Source organism: Anolis sagrei, chromosome 1 (assembly GCF_037176765.1).
Source record: "Anolis sagrei isolate rAnoSag1 chromosome 1, rAnoSag1.mat, whole genome shotgun sequence".
Lineage (NCBI taxonomy): Eukaryota > Metazoa > Chordata > Lepidosauria > Squamata > Dactyloidae > Anolis > Anolis sagrei.
In genome coordinates, this window is record NC_090021.1 from 29,120,280 (window position 1) to 29,136,952 (window position 16,673).

The 16,673-nt window shown below is 39.1% G+C and overlaps 1 protein-coding gene across 3 annotated transcripts in view; it reads left to right on the forward strand.

Moving 5' to 3' along the window:
- THADA (THADA armadillo repeat containing) overlaps window positions 1-16,673 on the forward strand; it is a 166,796-nt gene that overhangs the window by 16,702 nt on the left and 133,421 nt on the right. For 2 of the 3 annotated variants that reach the window (XM_060754384.2, XM_067463626.1), the window contains exons 10-21: window positions 253-473; window positions 1,887-2,581; window positions 3,688-3,839; window positions 3,956-4,111; window positions 4,293-4,415; window positions 5,144-5,267; window positions 6,157-6,308; window positions 8,124-8,316; window positions 9,737-9,872; window positions 11,386-11,522; window positions 12,736-12,894; window positions 14,144-14,298. In XM_060754384.2, coding sequence (XP_060610367.2) covers window positions 253-473; window positions 1,887-2,581; window positions 3,688-3,839; window positions 3,956-4,111; window positions 4,293-4,415; window positions 5,144-5,267; window positions 6,157-6,308; window positions 8,124-8,316; window positions 9,737-9,872; window positions 11,386-11,522; window positions 12,736-12,894; window positions 14,144-14,298 — 2,403 coding nt within the window. The remainder of the gene's footprint in view (window positions 1-252; window positions 474-1,886; window positions 2,582-3,687; window positions 3,840-3,955; window positions 4,112-4,292; window positions 4,416-5,143; window positions 5,268-6,156; window positions 6,309-8,123; window positions 8,317-9,736; window positions 9,873-11,385; window positions 11,523-12,735; window positions 12,895-14,143; window positions 14,299-16,673) is intronic. The other variant, XM_067463631.1, reaches the window with a different exon arrangement.

Genomic DNA, 16,673 nt, shown 5'->3' on the forward strand with positions numbered 1-16,673 from the left:
GAATATCAAGGCAGAAAATCCCACAACATCTGCTTTGAACTGGGTTATCTGAGTCCACACTACCATATATTCCAGTTCAAAGCAAATAATGTGGGATTTTATTCAGCTGAGTGGAAGGGATCCTAGTTGCCCAAAAACACCTACTCTCCCTTAAAATGTATTCGCCTTTAAATCATGCTCTCAAGACACAAAAGTAATCAATCTTCTGTAAAAGTAACATAGTTGATTTACTCATTAAATTGCTTTTTGCAGATCAGTAACTTGTTGTGTGGCGAACTGAAATGTTCTGATGTACCAACCTGGTTCATGGACAGCTGTGGAAATCTGTGTAATGCTGCACTTTCTGACCCAGTCCTCCTTTTCCTTTCACATGGAGCACTGGCTATGTTAGAGTGGAAGAACAGCAACAAAGGGGAGAACGTTGAGAAACTGCTCTTGGATATTGCTCAGACTTTGTTGACCTTGAGTACACGGTAAAATTATTTTTTACCCCCACGATTATTTTATTTATTCAGATTGAACTCGGTTCATTCATTTCTAGAGTTCAGGCTGTAGTTTGAATACGTACTCAAATATAAATTGGTTTTAACAAAACATGAGGGCGACTAAAATGATCAAGGGTCTGGAGAACAAGCCCTGTGAGGAGCGGCTTAGGGAACTGGGCATGTTTAGCCTGAAGAAGAGAAGGCTGAGAGGAGATATGATAGCCATGTATAAATATGTGAGAGGAAGCCACAGGGAGGAGGGAGCAAGCTTGTTTTCTGCTTCCTTGGAGACTAGGACGCGGAACAATGGCTTCAAACTACAAGAGAGGAGATTCCATCTGAACATGAGGAAGAACTTCCTGACTGTGAGAGCCGTTCAGCAGTGGAACTCTCTGCCCCGGAGTGTGGTGGAGGCTCCTTCTTTGGAAGCTTTTAAGCAGAGGCTGGATGGCCATTTGTCAGGGGTGATTTGAATGCAATATTCCTGCTTCTTGGCAGGGGGTTGGACTGGATGGCCCATGAGGTCTTTTCCAACTCTTTGATTCTATGATTCTATGATTCTATGAAAAGGCTTTTATCTTATTAAGAATTAAATATATTTTAAAAATACAATTCAAGAATCAAGAATCCTGAAATGATTTGGAAAGATGGTTGGACTTTGGCAGGTGATCATTTCTGATCACCAACTATTGCAGTAAGAGACCTCAAATTTTGGAAAACTTAATTTAACACATGACTAGTGCTACAGTTAAAATATCAACCAAAATCAGAGAACCTGATGTTGGGAAGGTTTAGACCACTTGGCATGGAATGACTCAATTTCTAATTTGAGTAACCAAGTTCTATGGCCTATATATGAGAATATTGTTCTTTATTCTCACTCTATATTGTTGTATTATTGATATTGACCAGATTATAGTTTCAGGACTAAAAGAATTCTAACTACGTGTTAGTGAGAAGTAAAGTAGTTACTTGCTTTGAGGTTCTTGGTACTGCCATTTGTCTTAACTGCTATGCTATAATATATATTGTGTGTGTGTATATATATATATCTTGTAAACTGCTCTGAGTCCCCTTTGGGGTGAGAAGGGTGGCATATAAATGTTGTAAATAAATAAAAATAATAATTGCAAAGCAGCTTGGATATGATGTAACTCTGCTTTACAGGTGGTGGGTGGAGAAGAGGGGGCATTTCTCACCAATTTTCTGGTCTTGTACCATTTATTTTCACAGTTGAAACAACTACAATTAAATACTCTATTTCAGTATTTACATGTGCACGTAATACACTTTCCAATAGCTAGGATAGATAGTAGGATTGTGATGCTTGGCAAATGAATGAGGATGCAAACTGTACTAGTTCTAACATTTCTACATTATACTGCTATTTGATCCTTGAAGGCTAAAAGAATCTGCGATGGCTGCATCCCTCTCTAGAGTTGTAACTATTTGGACGAATGCGGCTTTGGATGCTCTTCAGTCAAGCTCTACAAACCTGAAGATGAGTCTCAGTGGAAACACAGACACAATTGGAAAAATGTTGGATTATGTGTATGCGCATTGGGAACATCCTCTGGATGCTGTTAGGCATCAAACCAAACTTATATTTAAGAATATCTTACAAATACATCAGGCAACTGTCAAAGGATCTGTTGATGTGAAAGTTGATCCTTTCTTCTTGGGTTTAATTGATAGCTTGCTAAGTTTGGAATGGCACGTTAAAGGTAAATACTCATGTCTCGGCTGTCTTGTGGAGTGTATTGGAATTGAGTATATTTTGGCAATGGATAAGACAATTCCTGCTCAGATCTTGAGTGTCATGAGTGATCAATCTTTTGCACCTTATGCAAGTGATCTGTTGGAAATCATGTTTGTGAATCACAAGAAGCATCTTACGTCCATTTTGGAAGGAAACACCTGGATTGACATTTGGCATGAGACATGGGTGTCTCCCCTGCTTTTAATTTTGTGTGATGGAAACACAGAGCAAGCCATGTATGTTACAGACTATTATCTACCAAAATTGCTGAAATGTAGCCCTGAAAGCATGAACTACATGTTCAAAATCCTTTGGACATCAGCAGAATGTAATGTTGGTAAGACCAGACTTTATATCTTGTACATAAGGTGTCTGAATGTGTGATAATGATGATGCAGTCTACCTTATTCTGACATAGCTTTGTTAGCAAAATAGAGTATATAAAAGTGACAAGAGTGTTCTTTTATGACAGCAAATATAGCTGAAATTTTCCTTCTTTCATAAAAACAAAGTAAATGCCATATTGTTACGTGTTATTATGTATTTTGGGTTGCTGTGAGTTTTCTGGGCTATATGGCCATGTTCCAGAAGCATTCTCTTCTGACGTTTTGCCCACATCTATGGCAGGCATCCTCAGAGGCTGTGGGGTCTGTTGGAAACTAGGCAAACGGGGTTTGTCTGTCTATCTATCTATCATCTACCTATCTATCTATCTATCTATCTGTGGAATGTCCAGAGTGGGAGAAAGAACTCTTGTCTGTTAGAGGCAATTGTGAATGTTGCAACTGGCCACCTTGATTAACATTGAATGGCCTTGCAGCTTCAAAGCCTGGCTGCTTCCTTCCTGGGGAGAATCCTTTGTTGGGAAGTATTAACTGGTCTTGATTGTTTCTTGACTGGAATTCCCCAGTTTTCTCAGTGTTGTTCTTTTTTTGCTATCTTGATTTTAGAGTTTTTTTAAAACTGGTAGCCAGATTTTGTTCATTTTCTCAGTTTCCTCCTTTCTGCTGAAATTGTCCACATGCTTGTGGATTTCAGTGGCTTCTCTGCATAGTCTTAAAGGTGCTAGAAGACCCTTTTGCATATTGATCCTAACTAACATGGCCAAGTCTTTGGATTCTACCATTCTAATAATAATAATAATAATAATAATAATAATAATAATTTTATTTATACTCTGCTACCATCTCCCCAAGGGACTCGGTGCGGCTTACATGAGGCCAAGCCCACAGTACATCAGTAAAAGTTGTCATATAATTGTGTGAAAAACAGTGTTTCTTGATTTCAGAAAAAAAACACTAAAGGAGATGATGATTGTGCTTATTTATACCCCACTTTTTATCTCTACAAGGGAAAATATTTTTGTGGCTGTATTTAGGAAGGAGGCTCATGAGTATCTTCCATTATTGCCAATGGGAATATATACATATTTGTTTTATTTAGGATCTTGCAGTACCAGAGGTGCACTTGGAGCCTTGATGGCTTGCCTGAGGACAGCCAGAGCTCATGGGCACTTACAGTTTACAGATGTAATGCATGGTGGCCTAGTGTCCATTGGATGTATAAAACAAGGCCTAGTCCATCAACACGATCAGGTACAGGTCTGCATTTTGGAGGGTGGGGGTGTATGTGATGTTCTTACTTTTAAAATGATAAACTGCTGTGTAAAAGCAGTCTTTATTTCCAGCTCTTGATTCTTTTGTTTCTAAAGGTACGGATAGATGCTTTAGGTTTGCTCTGTGAGAGTAATCGCAGCACGGAAACGATCTCCCTTGAAGAAATGCAACTCATCCAGTTTTTCATTAGATACAACTTGAACAGCCAGTCTCCAGCAGTGAGGCAGCAGATTTGTTCCCTACTAAAAAAGGTAAACTTGAATTGTGAATAGGAGAAGGAACATGTCAAACCCCTTTGCTAAGACTTACTAAAATTCTCTGCAGGCCAAATTTAATGATGCGCTTTACCTTTCTTCTCAAAACATGACATAAGCTGTGACGTTATCTACAGTGTTTGTAATTGGGTGGTGTTTTCTTTTTCTCTTTTAAAAGTTGTTCTGCCGAATATATGAAAGCGCCCAGGGAGCCCATAAAATGCAGCAAACGAAATATAAAAAGGAATTCGTTAAGGATTCTGTTATACAGGATCCATTAATGACTCTGCAGAGGTACAAGGTATGTGTTGTAACTTGTTTTAAAATATTTATTTATTTATTTATTTAATTTAAAACATTTATATTTCACCCTTCTCACCTCAAAGGGGACTCAGGACGGAGCACAACATATACATGGCAAACATTCGATGCTGGGACGTAAAATATGTATGTTTATGTAAACATACATAAACACTAAACTCAGTTATCTCAATGTTAAAATCCACTCTTTAAAATCATTTCAAATCAAGAATTAGGGTAATAACCATTTCGAAGTTCCTGAATAATCCAGCAGCCGCAGAAGAGAAGGAAGAAAAGCAAACAACCACCATGCCAGACTACACAGAGAAGCCATTGAAATCCACAAGCAGGTGGACAATTTGAGCCAAAAGGAGGAAACCATGAAAATGAACAAAATCTGGCTACCAGTGTTAAAAAAACCTCTAAAATCAGGACAGTAAATAAAGAACAACACTCAGAAAACAGTGGAATTCCAGACAAGAAACAATCAGGGCCAGTTAACATCTCCCAACAAAGGATTCTCTCAGGCAGGAAGCAGCCAGGCATTGAAGCTGCAAGGCTACTCAATGCTAATCAAGCCGGCCAATTGCAACATTCACACTTGCCTCAGGCAGACAAAAGTTATTTCTCCCACCCTGAATATTCCACAGATACATAAACCACCATTGATTATATAATTTCTTTGCTCATTATGTATGCTACAAATCTGATTGCTGTTTTGGTCCTCAGGATTTCATGTCATCTGTCTGTGGTATACTGTTTGGAGCTCTATTTCCTGGTTCGTCCCATCCAACCAGATTCACAGCACTGACTCTTTTGGGAATAATAACTGAAACATTTCCTGTTTTAGAAGGTAAGGTGTTTGGAAAATAGAGTGAGGAAGGACTGGAAATGCTGTACAGAGAGATGAAAATACCCTATGGCCTGTTTATTCTTCTTGATAGTTTGTTTCTGATGTTAATAGATAGAACTCTTACGTTTCTGAATAGCCCAGTTAGATCTTTCCAGACAGGAAAACTAAAAGCTTATTACAGGCTAAGCCTGTTCTGTAGCCCTGCACAATTCTGTATTTTAACATACATAACATATGTATCATGACATAAAAATACATTAATCAGTCATCAAATATGAATGTATGCAAGTTGTTTTAAAATGGACAGTTTTAGGCCTAAATGTAGCCTGTTAAATTGGAATATATCATAGAATCATAGAGTTGGAAGAGACCTCGTTGGCCATCCAGTCCAACCCCCTGCCAAGAGGCAGGAAAATCACATTCAAAGCACCCCTGACAGATGGCCATCCAGCCTCTGCTTAAAAGCCTCCAAAGAAGGAGCCTCCACCACACTCGGGGCAGAGAGTTCCACTGCTGAACAGATCTCACAGTTAGGAAATTCTTCCAAATGTTCAGGTGGAATTTCCTTTCCTGTAGTTTGAAGCCATTTTTCTGCATCCTAGTCTCCAGGGCATCAGAAAACAAGCTTGCTCCCTCCTCCCTATGACTTCCTGTCACATATTAATACATGGCCCTCATCATGTCTCCTCTCAGCCTTCTCTTCTGCAGGCTAAACATGCCCAGCTCTTTAAGTCGCTCCACATAGTGCTTGTTCTCCAGACCCTTGATCATTTAAGTCATCCCCCTCTGGACACATATCTGAAAGAATGTATATATGTTCTTTTCACGGTAAGTGTGGCATATCTGCAATAGTGTTTGTGTGTTGTTTGTCTTTTTTTTAAAAAAACAGGACAGAACCAGGAATTATTTCAAATTGCTCAAGAGGTCAATCCTGCTCGTATTCAAAGTCTACTCCATTGTTTTGCCAGCACTTTTGAGGAAGTAAAGGTTTTGGCATTTCATCTCCTGATGAAGCTTCATCCTGCCCTGCCTTATTTTCAGGTATGGACACACTTATAATTGGATCCTATACTAAGAGAAAGGCGGGATATGAATTGGACAGATAGGTAAATATTATATACATGCCAGGTCTGTTTTGTCTTCAGAATATGGAGACATCCAGATGACATTTGTCTCACAGAGATCCATGGGATAGTGAGCTGCACAACCACTATTTTCCGAAATAAGATTGCTATTCCTTCTATGCTATTCCTTCTTACCTCTAGACTTAGGATTGTGATGGCAACCATCAGGATTTGTGTAATTCCTTCATCATCTCTTTGTAGCAACACATACCTAATAATTTGAATATTGTTCCAATCTAATACTGCGTATTTCCCAAAAATAAGACATTTCTAAGCATTTGCGCAATATAAACCATAGCCTGAAAATAAGACATAGTGATAGGCGTGGCCATGCAGCAGAGCTGTAAAGAAGACGAGCAGCCCCATCAACAAGGTTGACTCCCCCTGTCAGGTCTCAGTTGTTCCGTGGGTGCTGCAACCTCAGGCATAGATGGACATAGAAAGTCAAAGTAATAGCCTCCTCAGTGAAGTGAGGAGTAGGACACTCTGTTTTAGGTATTGTGTGTCCTCAGGGGGAAGAAGTAAAGCTGTGGTCGTTTTACTGAGCACTGAGTGTCTAACCTAGCACCAACCAGCAACAATCTGTCAGTCTTATTTAATAAAAAATAAGATATCCCCTGAAAACAAGGCATAGTGTGTCTTCTTGAGGAAAAATAAATATAAGACAGTGCCTTGTTTTCAGGAAAGCATGGTAGTAATGAAGGATCCCCATGCAAGTGGAAAAAAGTGGATTAAAATGTTTTTATATATTTTAGAAAACCTGTAGAACACCTGTCTAGGAAACTATGGTATATGTCCTCTAGCATGACTCTATAGTCAACTCCTGGTGGAAATTGAACATAGACTTGTACTGGAGGACTTAAGAGATTTCTAGCCAGATCATTTTAAACAAACCCACAAATAATCAAATCCACAAAAGTCAAGCCCACAAATGTGGAAGACTGACTATAGTTGTTTTCTGCTAGTTTTAAACAAAAAATGTGATTAGAACACCCATCAGTGGCCAGGGATTCTCAAACTTTTTGATGCAAAAGTATTGTGGAGCCCCAATAAATGTTTATATATTATATTATATTATATTATATTATATTATATTATATTTAATGTATATATATATCAGGCATGGACCAGGCCAGTGGCAGATGGATGGAGAGTGTTTGTGTGAACTAATTCACACAGTGCAATATTTAAAATGAAGAACAATTCTAACCAACATAAACTTAACAGTATTTCAATGGAAGACCCCCGACGCCATCCAGTCCAACCCTCTTCTGCCATGAAGGAGAAACACAAAGCACGTCTAACAGATAGCCACCCAGCCTTTGTAATAACAACAACAACAACAGAGGCTCCGGCATAAACCAGTACAGGTGGTATCAGTGGTAATCAGCACACCTGGGTACCATGCCAGAAGATCTCAGCCAGCATTCGGAAACAATAAACATTGACAAAATCACTGTCTATCAACTGCAAAAGGCCACCTTATTTGGATCTGTGCGCATCATTGGAAAATACATCACAGTGTCCTAGACACTTGGGAACTGTTCGACTTGTGATTTTGTGATACTGGGACATACAGTGTTTTTTGTGTCAGTAAAATAATAATAGAAACCCCAAAGGAAGTGGGGCACCCGTAGAGCCCCTAGGGCTTCCCGAAGCACAGTGTGAGAACCGCTGCTTTAGCCAATGAACTTGTAATTGAAACTGTTGAACTTTTTTCTTCCTATTTTAGGATCCTGAAAAATTGCAGCCATTGTTTGAAGTAGCAATGCAGCTCAGCAAAAGTACCAAACCCTATGACTGTGTGACTGCTTCTTATTTAATCAACTTCTTAATACAGCAGAAAAATCTGCCAAAGATTCTCAACACATTTTATCCTAATGTGAATATGCCTCATGACCCAGTGGAAGGAAACACTTTGGCAGGTCAGTATTGAGCAGCTTTTGTTTTAAATTTTCGTATAATTTGATATCTAGCCTATCCTAGAAATGAAGATAGTATGGCCAGCATGTAAAATATTTTGAAGAATATGTTTATTTTCTTTTTAAAAAATGGCGTTAAGCTTTCAATATATGTTGACCCCTTTTTTCAGATGTCTTGCTTATGATTATTTTCCTCTTGTCTTCTGTTTTAACTGCCCTGGGATTTTGTTTTAAAAGAAATTCAAAGGTGGTATATTTTTCTGTAATTAATAAATCCCTGTTGTGATTTCTTATCCTTGGATTTGATTAATATTTCCCCTCAAGAAATTCCCAGGTCCTCCAGCACAATTCTATGGTCAATATCTGGTGAAAGTGGAACATAGAGCCATAATGGAGGACACAGCGTTGTGGAGATGTGCTCTTTTTTATTTGTGTTTTTCCCCCCAATTTCGCCCTTAGCTGTAAAGTGGAGGGGCCTACTGAACTTCTTACTTCATATTTGAATTAATGTAAAGTAAAGGTAAAGGTTTCCCCTTGACATTAAGTCTAGTCAAGTCCGACTCTTGAGGGGTGGTGCTCATCTCCATTTCTAAGCCGAAGAACCGGCGTTGTCCATAGACACCTCCAAGGTCACATGGCCAGCATGACTGCATGGAGCACTGTTACCTTCTCACTGGAACAACACCTATTGATATATTCACATTTGCATGTTTTCAAACTTCTAGTTTGGCAGAAGCTGGGGCTAACAATGGGAGCTCATCCCACTCCCCAGATTAGAACTGCCAACCTTTTGGTCAGTATCTTCTGCAACTTAGCGGTTTAACCTGCTGTGCCACCAGGGGTCACCTGAATTAATGTACTCAAAGCCAAATGTGATTTTTAATGTTTGATTATTTTAGTAAATTAATTTGAATAATTATTTCATAGAAAGCCTCATGTATTATTATAATTAGTGTCCATAACAGGACTCCAAGTAGCTTACATTGAAAGCATCTTGAAATAGTAAAGGTAAAGGTTTCTCCAGATATTAAGTCTAGTTGTGTCCGACACTGGGGGGTGGTGCTCATCTCCATTTCTAAGCCGAATTGCTGGCATAGTCTATAGACACCTCCAAGTTCACACACACACACACACAACACACACACACACACACAGTATTAAACATCAATGATATTAAAAATTCATAGTTAAAATCCATGAAAACACATTCATAATGATTGAAATGTGCAAATTTTGCCCTGAAATTTGTGGGTGTGGATTTTCAAAATCAACTTTTGAAATCTTCCTAAGTAGCTCTGTTGAGTTTACCAGTATGTCTTTTGTCTGTTTTTTAATATATATAATAATATTTGTATGGAATAGATTTTTACTGAGACTTCAGTAATTATTGTTGTTTTTTTGCTGCATTTGCACTAATTTGCAGTTATCAAGTACTTGTTGCTGAATCTTGAGAGAGAAATACTGCAAGCTGAAAAGTCTTTACTGCAGGCAGCTGCTTTATTTCCAATGTATGGTAGAGTACATTGTATAACAGGAGCTTTACAGCAGCTATCACCAACGTGAGTGTGTTTACCAAATACATTTCTTGTTCTGTATACATGCTGCTGTAGTTCTGCAAAGCTTTGCTTATGACATCTGACATAAGTTCCCCACCGCTTTCTCTTTCACTTGAAGGGTTCTTTGTCATTTGTCAGGAAACGTGTATCTGTTTGGAGGCTCTCTCATCACCTTCTGGTTGCCTGAGCTCTGATCTTGTGAACAGTTAGATTTAGCTTCGATATTATACTTATACGCACTTTCAGGGTGTTTTAACAAGGGAGAATGAGCAGGCAGCTTAATCATCTTTTAGGCTATCATTAAAATGGGTACATACATATTTATACACTTTCCCCTTGGGAAGGAATAGTGACTCTTCCACACAGCTGAATAAAATCCCACATTTTCTGCTTTGAATTGGAATAGATAGCCCAGTTCAAAGTAGATATTGTGGGACTTTTGCTTCATGCCCAGAACTAGATAGCAACTTGCACTTCTTAATATGTTGCTGTCTGACACAATTTAAGCTGCAGGGCTTGAATTTTGCAAAGCGTGTGCCCAAATTAACTCTCGGCCTGTAACGCATCCAATAATGGAAAGTTTGTAGAGAATAGGCTTTAAATTAAATATAAATATATTGTACCGATTGTTTAGATCAGGGGTCCTAAAACTAAGGTCCGAGAGCCGGATGCGGCCCTCCAAGGTCATTTATCCGGCCCTCACTCAGGTCAATCTAAGTCTGAAATGACTTCAAAGCACACAACAACAACTACAACAACACCCTATTACATCAGCCAGAAGCAGACCCTCACTTCCCATTGAAATACTAATAAACTTATATTTGTTAAAATTGTTCTTCATTTTAATTATTTTAAGTGTTTTTAAGTGTTATTTGCACTACAAATAAGATATGTGCAGTGTGCATAGGAATTAATTCATGTTTATTTTTATTTTCAAATTATAATCCAGCCCTCCAACAGTTTAAGGGACTGTGACTTGGCCCTCAGTTTATTGTGAAGTGTAGTTTCTTGAACCATCTCTATCATTCTGCCTATGACTTATGATACATAAGGGTGTTTTGAATGCGAGTTTCCTGGTTCTTGGCATGGGGTTGGACTGGATGGCCCATGAGGTCTCTTCCAACTCTATGATTCTATAATAACTGAGTTCTACTATTGCTACTATTTTCCATGTAGAAAGCTGCAGCCGTTATTATGCATGAATATTGATCATTGTTACATGGGGATAGTATCCTATTTATAAAATGACTTGACACAACAGAAGTAATGTACTTATGGAATCTCCTATCATTAGTGAGAGCAATGGCAAGTTAATAAAGGAAAATAACGTATGGCAATAAAATCAGTCTCTTGTTTTGAACTGTGGTATGAATTAAATGATATATCTATAGGAAGAAACAAGTTTGTGTTGTTTCTTCCTATAGTTGTGTATGTTGTTTTTGTTTTAACAGAAATATTGTGCTTTTCTTTTGTGATGACCTTTTCACTGTGAATCCCCTGATTTGTCTCCTTACAGTAGAATGACAGTGATTTCTGAATGGAAAGAGTTGGTGGCAAAACTTATTGGAGTATCCTATAAACTTTCTGCTGTAGTATCTCCAGTAGTTCAGAGTTCTTCACCAGAAGGCCTGATTCCAATGGATACTGACTTGGGTAAAACAAGAACATTACTAAAAAATCCTGTATCTCTTGCTGTTACAATTTAACTCCCCTTTATGGAGTTTGTTGGTCTCTCATTACTGCTAAGTGTTTCATATAGTCACATTTCCTTGGGTGTTAAAGTACATTTGGGTGCTCCGTCAGTAGCTCACCAATATTGTAGGAGTACTATCTCTTTTAGGAATTCCTATGCGATTCACCAGGGTTCAAGTCATAAGGCAGAACAGTGTATAGGGTTACAGCCTGTGTTGGACAGAGTTACATTCCCCCTGAAGATGTAGGTTCGCAGTTTGGGGGTTATCCTGGATTCATCGTTGACTCTGGAACCTCAGGCCAGGAGCACCTTCACACAGTTAAAACTTGTGTGTCAGCTGCGTCCGTACCTTGCAACGCCAGACTTGGCATGGTAGCCCATGCCTTAGTCACATCCCGTTTGGACTACTAGAATGCTCTCTACGTGGGGCTGCCTTTGAAGACAGTTCAGAAGCTTCAACTAGTACAGAGATCAGCAGCCAGGTTACTAACAGGAGTGCGGCACATGGAGAGAACCGCTCCCATGTTGCAGCATCTCCACTGGCTGCTGGTCTGCTTCTGGGCTAGATACAAAGTGCTGGTCATTACCTTTAAAGCCCTAATACACCCGTATACACCATCTCCCCGTATACACAATCTCGGACACGGCGATCATCGGGGGAGGCCCTTTTCTCGATCCCACCCCCGTCTCAAGTGCGGCTGGTGCGAACGAGAGAGAGAGAACCTTCTCCATGAGAGAACCTTCTCCATGATCGCCACCCACCTCTGGAACTCCCTCCCTAGAGAAATAAAAACAGTCCTCTCCTTCAGAAAAACAATTAATAACTTATTTCTGTTCATTGGCATAAGGAGAGGAGGATGATTAGAAGTTCACATTCAATCAGTATACCTGTTCCGATCTTGTGACCATACTCTGAGTTAGTACTGTTGACCTCACTGGCATTATTGGCTGCATAATATTTTAATAATTATTTTAAATCAATATTATTATATAATATTATGTCTAATGTCATATGTTACATTGTTTTTTGGAGACATGGTTGTTTGCTTTATGTTTTTATTTATGAATTGGTTCTGGCATTGGAATGAAAGAAAAGGGAAGGCAGTAGTGATGTTCAGCTCCTATTTTATTTAACAATGTTAGTTTTTAAGCCAGTTTACTGTTTTCCCATAGACACTGCAGAGCGCTTGCAGTCGATTCTGCTTGAAATCCAGCCTTGTGACACAAATGATTATTTTGTGGGATCAAAATTGTTGAAAGATCAGTGCAGCCTGGACTGTGACGATAAAACAACTGATAACACAACCACTGAAATAACAGGTAATTTAGAAGGTAAGGAAGCATGGAGGTTGTGCTGATACGAGATTAAAGATCATTCCACAAATTTTATCCATAAAAAGCAGATGTTATTTTACCTCTGTATGTTTTTTGTAAAGTAATTTAGTCACCAAGTATATTCTTCTTTATTGGCCATGTTCCAATGCCTTTTCAAACAGCTAAGGGTTATAAGTATTGGGATGGGATATAGTAGTAGTGGAATTTGAAAACTTAACACAAAACCTTGCCTGCATTACCTTTCTTTCACAGACCATCACAATTTTAGTTGATTTCAAGAAAAATGCTGCTTGCATAAAGACCACTAGGTGGGGATAGCTGAATTTCACAAATTTTGAAAATGCCTTTATTTAAACCTGTACCTCATAACATTAGATGGTTTAGACAAGCCTTTGAGACTTTATAGCCCCAATGGTACACAATTAATGACACAGCACTGCACTTCCATCTCGTGTCCTTGTTCCTTAGCTACAGTTTGCACGATCCCATTCCCTTGTCTTGTTTACAGTTTGGCCATGTCTTACGGTAGTTGTCACCATAGGTTATTGGGTGTTGTTCTGAGTTTTAAATTGTTTTAAATGCAATTGGTTTTACTTTTTTGTACTGTGTTGTGTGTTTATGCGTTGTTCTAGGCACTTTGTTATATGTAGGCCGCCCCGAGTTCCTTTGGGGAGATGGAGGTGGGGTACAAAAATATAGTTGTTGTTGTTGTTGTTATTAAACATATGAACATTGAATATCCTTCTCTTTAAATTCTGTGGTTTTGTCTTTATACATTTAGCCTTTAAATAGAAATGGCTAAATGTATAATGGCTATATTCTCTATTTATTAGTTAACTGGAGGTGCATAGGATTCAATTGAGTAGCTCATAAATAACAATCCTGTGCTTTATATAGCAGGGAAATATGCAGCTGGGCCATTATGACCATTTTTATTTATCGTGTCAGGAGTGAACCAAACAGTTGTATTGCATTAAAAACAAACAAACAAACAAAACACAAAGTTTGCAAACTTGGTAGTTGATTAAATGTCCTTTGACCAGTAGCTGGCCACTTGGAGTGCCTCTGGTGTAACATCATGACCGTTAATTCAGTCTAACCTGCCTACTTGATTGGTGTCTCCAAAGCAACTCCAAAAAATTAATTTTGTGAAGGGAGTTTTTTAAAAATTTGGTTTATATTGGTTTAAAGAACACATTAAATGCTGCTCATTATATTGTTATGTCTTTTGCTTGTATTTTTTAAGGGGAAGAACAGCAGACATGTGATGTAACAGCTCAGATGGTGCTCGTATGTTGCTGGCGAAGTATGAAGGAAATATCACTACTTCTAGGAAAATTGTGTCAACTTCTGCCCTTAGAAGCATTTCCTGGTTCACATGCACTAATTACTGTGGAGCTGGTAGGATCTGGGGGAAAAATGTGTGCTTTGAAATCTTAGCCTGTAAGAACACTGAAAGTACTGGAAAAATGATTGTGGACCTTGGTCTACTGCAGTTCTGTTTGCTACTAGTTCTTGTAATGCTGATATTTTATTGATAGAAGGAGGAAGGTGTAAGAACAGGCATGAGCAAACTTTGGCCCTCCACGTGTTTTGGACTTCAACTCCCACATTTCCTAATAGCTGGTAAGCTGGCTGGATTTCTGGGAGTTGAAGTCCAAAACAACAATCCAATAAGACATAAAGAATTAAAATATGAGTAAACATTACAACATGTACCCTATACCCTACAAGCAAATTAAGAAACATTACATTTGTATTCTGCTCTATCTCCCCGAGGTAATTCAGAGCAGATGACAATATACACAGATAGGCAAACATTCAATGCCTTTCATACATCGAAATAACAATAACATACAAATACACAGAGCAAAGGTAAAGGCTTCCCCTTTCATTTCCGGCTTCTGGAGGCGGTGCTCAACTCTGGCCATGGGGAGGTGCTCTTTCTCTATTTCCGAGCTGAGGAGCCTGTTGTCTGTAGATACCTCCTGGCTGCATTGCTGGCATGGCTGCATGGGTGTCTTTATTATCTTCCCGCTGAGGTGGTAGCTATTAATCTCACATTTGCATGTTTTCAAACTGCTAGGTTGGCAGAAGCTGTGGCTTCTAATTGCCAACCATTAGGTCAGCAGATTCAACAGTTCAATGGTTTAACCTGTTGTGCCACTGCGGCCCCTTATCCTAGTCTCTAGAGCAGCAGAAAATAGGTTTGCTCCTTCCTCAATGTGACATCTTTTCAGATATTAAACATGTCTCCTCTTAATCTTCTCTTCTCCAAGTTAAACATATTTAGCTCCCTAAGCCTTTCCTCATAGGGTATGGATTCCAGATCTTTTACGATTTTGGTTTTCCTTCCCTGGATACATCCCAGCTTGTCAATATCATTCTTGAACCATGATGCCCAGAACTAGATGCAATATTCCAGGTAAGATGGCAGGGGGTTGGACTCGATGACCCACGAGGTCTCTTCCAACTCTATGATTCTATGAGTCTAAGATCTGACCAAAGCCGAATGGAGTGATACTGTTACTTCCCTCAATCTAAATACTAGATTCTTGTTGATGCAGCCTAGAAACGCGTTGCCTTTTTTAGCTGCCATATCATACTGTTGTCACACTGAGGAGGAGGCCAGTTTGTTTTCTTCTGCTCTGGAAACTAGACACAGAGCAATGTATTCAAATGGCAAGAAAAGAAATTTCATCTAAACATTAGGCAGAACTTCCTGGTCATAAGAGATGTTCAGCAATGGAACATGCTGCTTCATAGTGTGGTGGAGTTTTTTAAGCAGAGGCTGGGTGGCCATCTGTCACAGGTTGTTTGATTCATAAAATCAAAGAGTTGAAAGAGACCTCATGGGCCATCCAGTCCAACCCCCTTCCAAGAAGCAGGAATATTGCATTCAAATCACCCCTGACAGATGGCCATCCAGCCTCTGTTTAAAAGCTTCCAAAGAAGGAGCCTCCACCACACTCTGGGGCAGAAAGTTCCACTGCTGAACGGCTCTCACAGTCAGGAAGTTCTTCCTCATGTTCAGATGGAATCTCCTCTCTTGTAGTTTGAAGCCATTGTTCCACGTCCTAGTCTCCAAGGAAGCAGAAAACAAGCTTGCTCCCTCCTCCCTGTGGCTTTCTCTCACATATTTATACATGGCTATCATATCTCCTCTCAGCCTTCTCTTCTTCAGGCTAAACATGCCCAGCTCCTTAAGCCGCTCCTCATAGGGTTTGTTCTCCAGACCCTTGAACATTTTAGTCGCCCTCCTCTGGACACATTCCAGCTTGTCAATATCTCTCTTGAATTGTGGTGCCCAGATTGTTTGTTCCTTTATGGCAGAAGGGGTTGGATTGGATGGCATTTCCTGTCGCTTGCAACTCTATGATTCTATGACTCATGCTCAAAGATTTTTTTTTGTGGAGGCAAAATTTTCAGGGGCAATTCAAGGCTATTTATATTAAATATATGGATGTTGAATTCAAATAAAGCACCAGTGTAAATTGTTTGTGAATTTTCCATTGAGATATATTTAAATTAACATTTACCAAGGTACAAGATAAAATATTGGAAGAAAAGGTTTTTTAGAAGCACAATTGCATTCTTAATCTACAGTTGGTATTGAGGCCATCCACTTTTGGGGAGCCTTCCATCTAATAGAGGTTGGGTATCCATTAAAACCTTTATAATTCACTTACTGACTTTAGTTTCACTTCCACTTAGATGCTTTTCATTTGGCAGACAGCAAGGTGAGATCTGATGAAATTGCCATTTTAGTAAGGCTT